We start from the raw sequence: 1,269 nt of genomic DNA, 5'->3' as shown, positions 1-1,269 counted from the left end.
ACTCAGATTTCTCTTCAGGGTAGGTCTGTAAATCTTCGACACTTTACTGTCCATGCTGGAGACGGCACAAACGGTAAGGCACCACTGGGTGGAAAAAAGCAAAGATCCACAGAAAAGCATGAAGATGCTTGCTTGTCCTCAGGTACTGTTTCCTCTCCAGCCAGGAGAACAGTGAGCAGCACAGCAGTGATATTGGCAAACAATACTCTAAATCTGGTGAGACTAGCAGTCAGAGGTAGCAGCATCTTAGATGATTCCACACAGCAGATATAGAGCTAAGACGATACAGAAATGGAGTGCTAATGCACCCGAAGCACACTGCTATCTTTAAGGAGGAATTCAAGACAAATGGTAAATTTAAGGGTACAGCTTAGGTCCAATCAACATTTCTAGATGTTCTCTAAAAGAGCAAAATTTAACTTTTTGGGTTCAGGTCCACTTTAACTAAACTGCTAGGAGCCCAACTGGGTGGGCTTTGGGCTTGGGTCAAGGTCATCAATTGGAGACACTTCTGAGGTCATTCAGAATTCCTTGACAGGTGCCTTTGACCTGCACTTATCTCCTTCCGACCTCCATTTGTCCTGCATCAAGTGAGTTTTGCTTTCCTACAGGCTTGTATGGGACTGCAGAACTTGCATGAAGTGAACGAAAGACCATCAACACAGGCCCTAAATCTGCCATGAGCAAACCCCAGGGAGCTTGCCTCACCCCCAACTCTCTGACCGATTAGCTGCGTGTAGCAGATATCCTAGGGTCGAATGGTTAAACACTCACCTGTGCCTCACCAAGCCCGAGCTCAATCATTTCCACCGACTTGCGCAGCAGACCCGACTTCTCATGCACCAGATTGGCCTCCTCATCCTTTTTGAGGCATTTGATGGTTTCCAGTAGACTGTGCAGGATGGAGTTGTGCTCATTGCGGAGGGCCTCCAAACCTTGTATTACCAGCTTGGTGTGGGGAGATGATCTCCTCCTGTGACAACTTGTCCAGCTTCTCCTCCCGGGGGTACATCATTACTGACATGTCCCTGAAAAAAATATAGATACAGAGAACATCAATGGCCTGCCCCTGGAAAAGCACAGAGATGTGAGGTACATCGTCACCGTCATAGCCCAGGAGATACAAGGTACATCATCACTGCCATGTCTCTGGAGACTGATACGGGGTACATCGTTAATGCTATGCCATTGGAGACAGAGGGATACATTGTTCATCACCACCACCATATCTCTTGAGACAGATATAGGGCACATTGTCACTGCCATGTC

At 47.4% G+C, this 1,269-nt stretch overlaps 1 protein-coding gene across 1 annotated transcript in view; it reads right to left on the bottom strand.

Annotated features, from left to right (window-relative positions):
• KLC4 (kinesin light chain 4) overlaps nucleotides 1–1,024 on the bottom strand; it is a gene marked incomplete in the record, with an annotated part of 54,169 nt that extends 53,145 nt beyond the window's left edge. The window contains 2 exon segments of the mRNA XM_073628638.1: nucleotides 775–957; nucleotides 959–1,024. Of these exon segments, the coding sequence (XP_073484739.1) occupies nucleotides 775–957; nucleotides 959–1,024 (249 nt within the window).
• Nucleotides 1,025–1,269: the final 245 nt, after the last annotated feature.

Source organism: Aquarana catesbeiana, linkage group LG04 (assembly GCF_042186555.1).
Source record: "Aquarana catesbeiana isolate 2022-GZ linkage group LG04, ASM4218655v1, whole genome shotgun sequence".
NCBI classification, from domain to species: Eukaryota; Metazoa; Chordata; class Amphibia; order Anura; family Ranidae; genus Aquarana; species Aquarana catesbeiana.
Note: the sequence above shows the minus strand (reverse complement) of the source record. Positions and strands in the feature narration are given on the sequence as shown.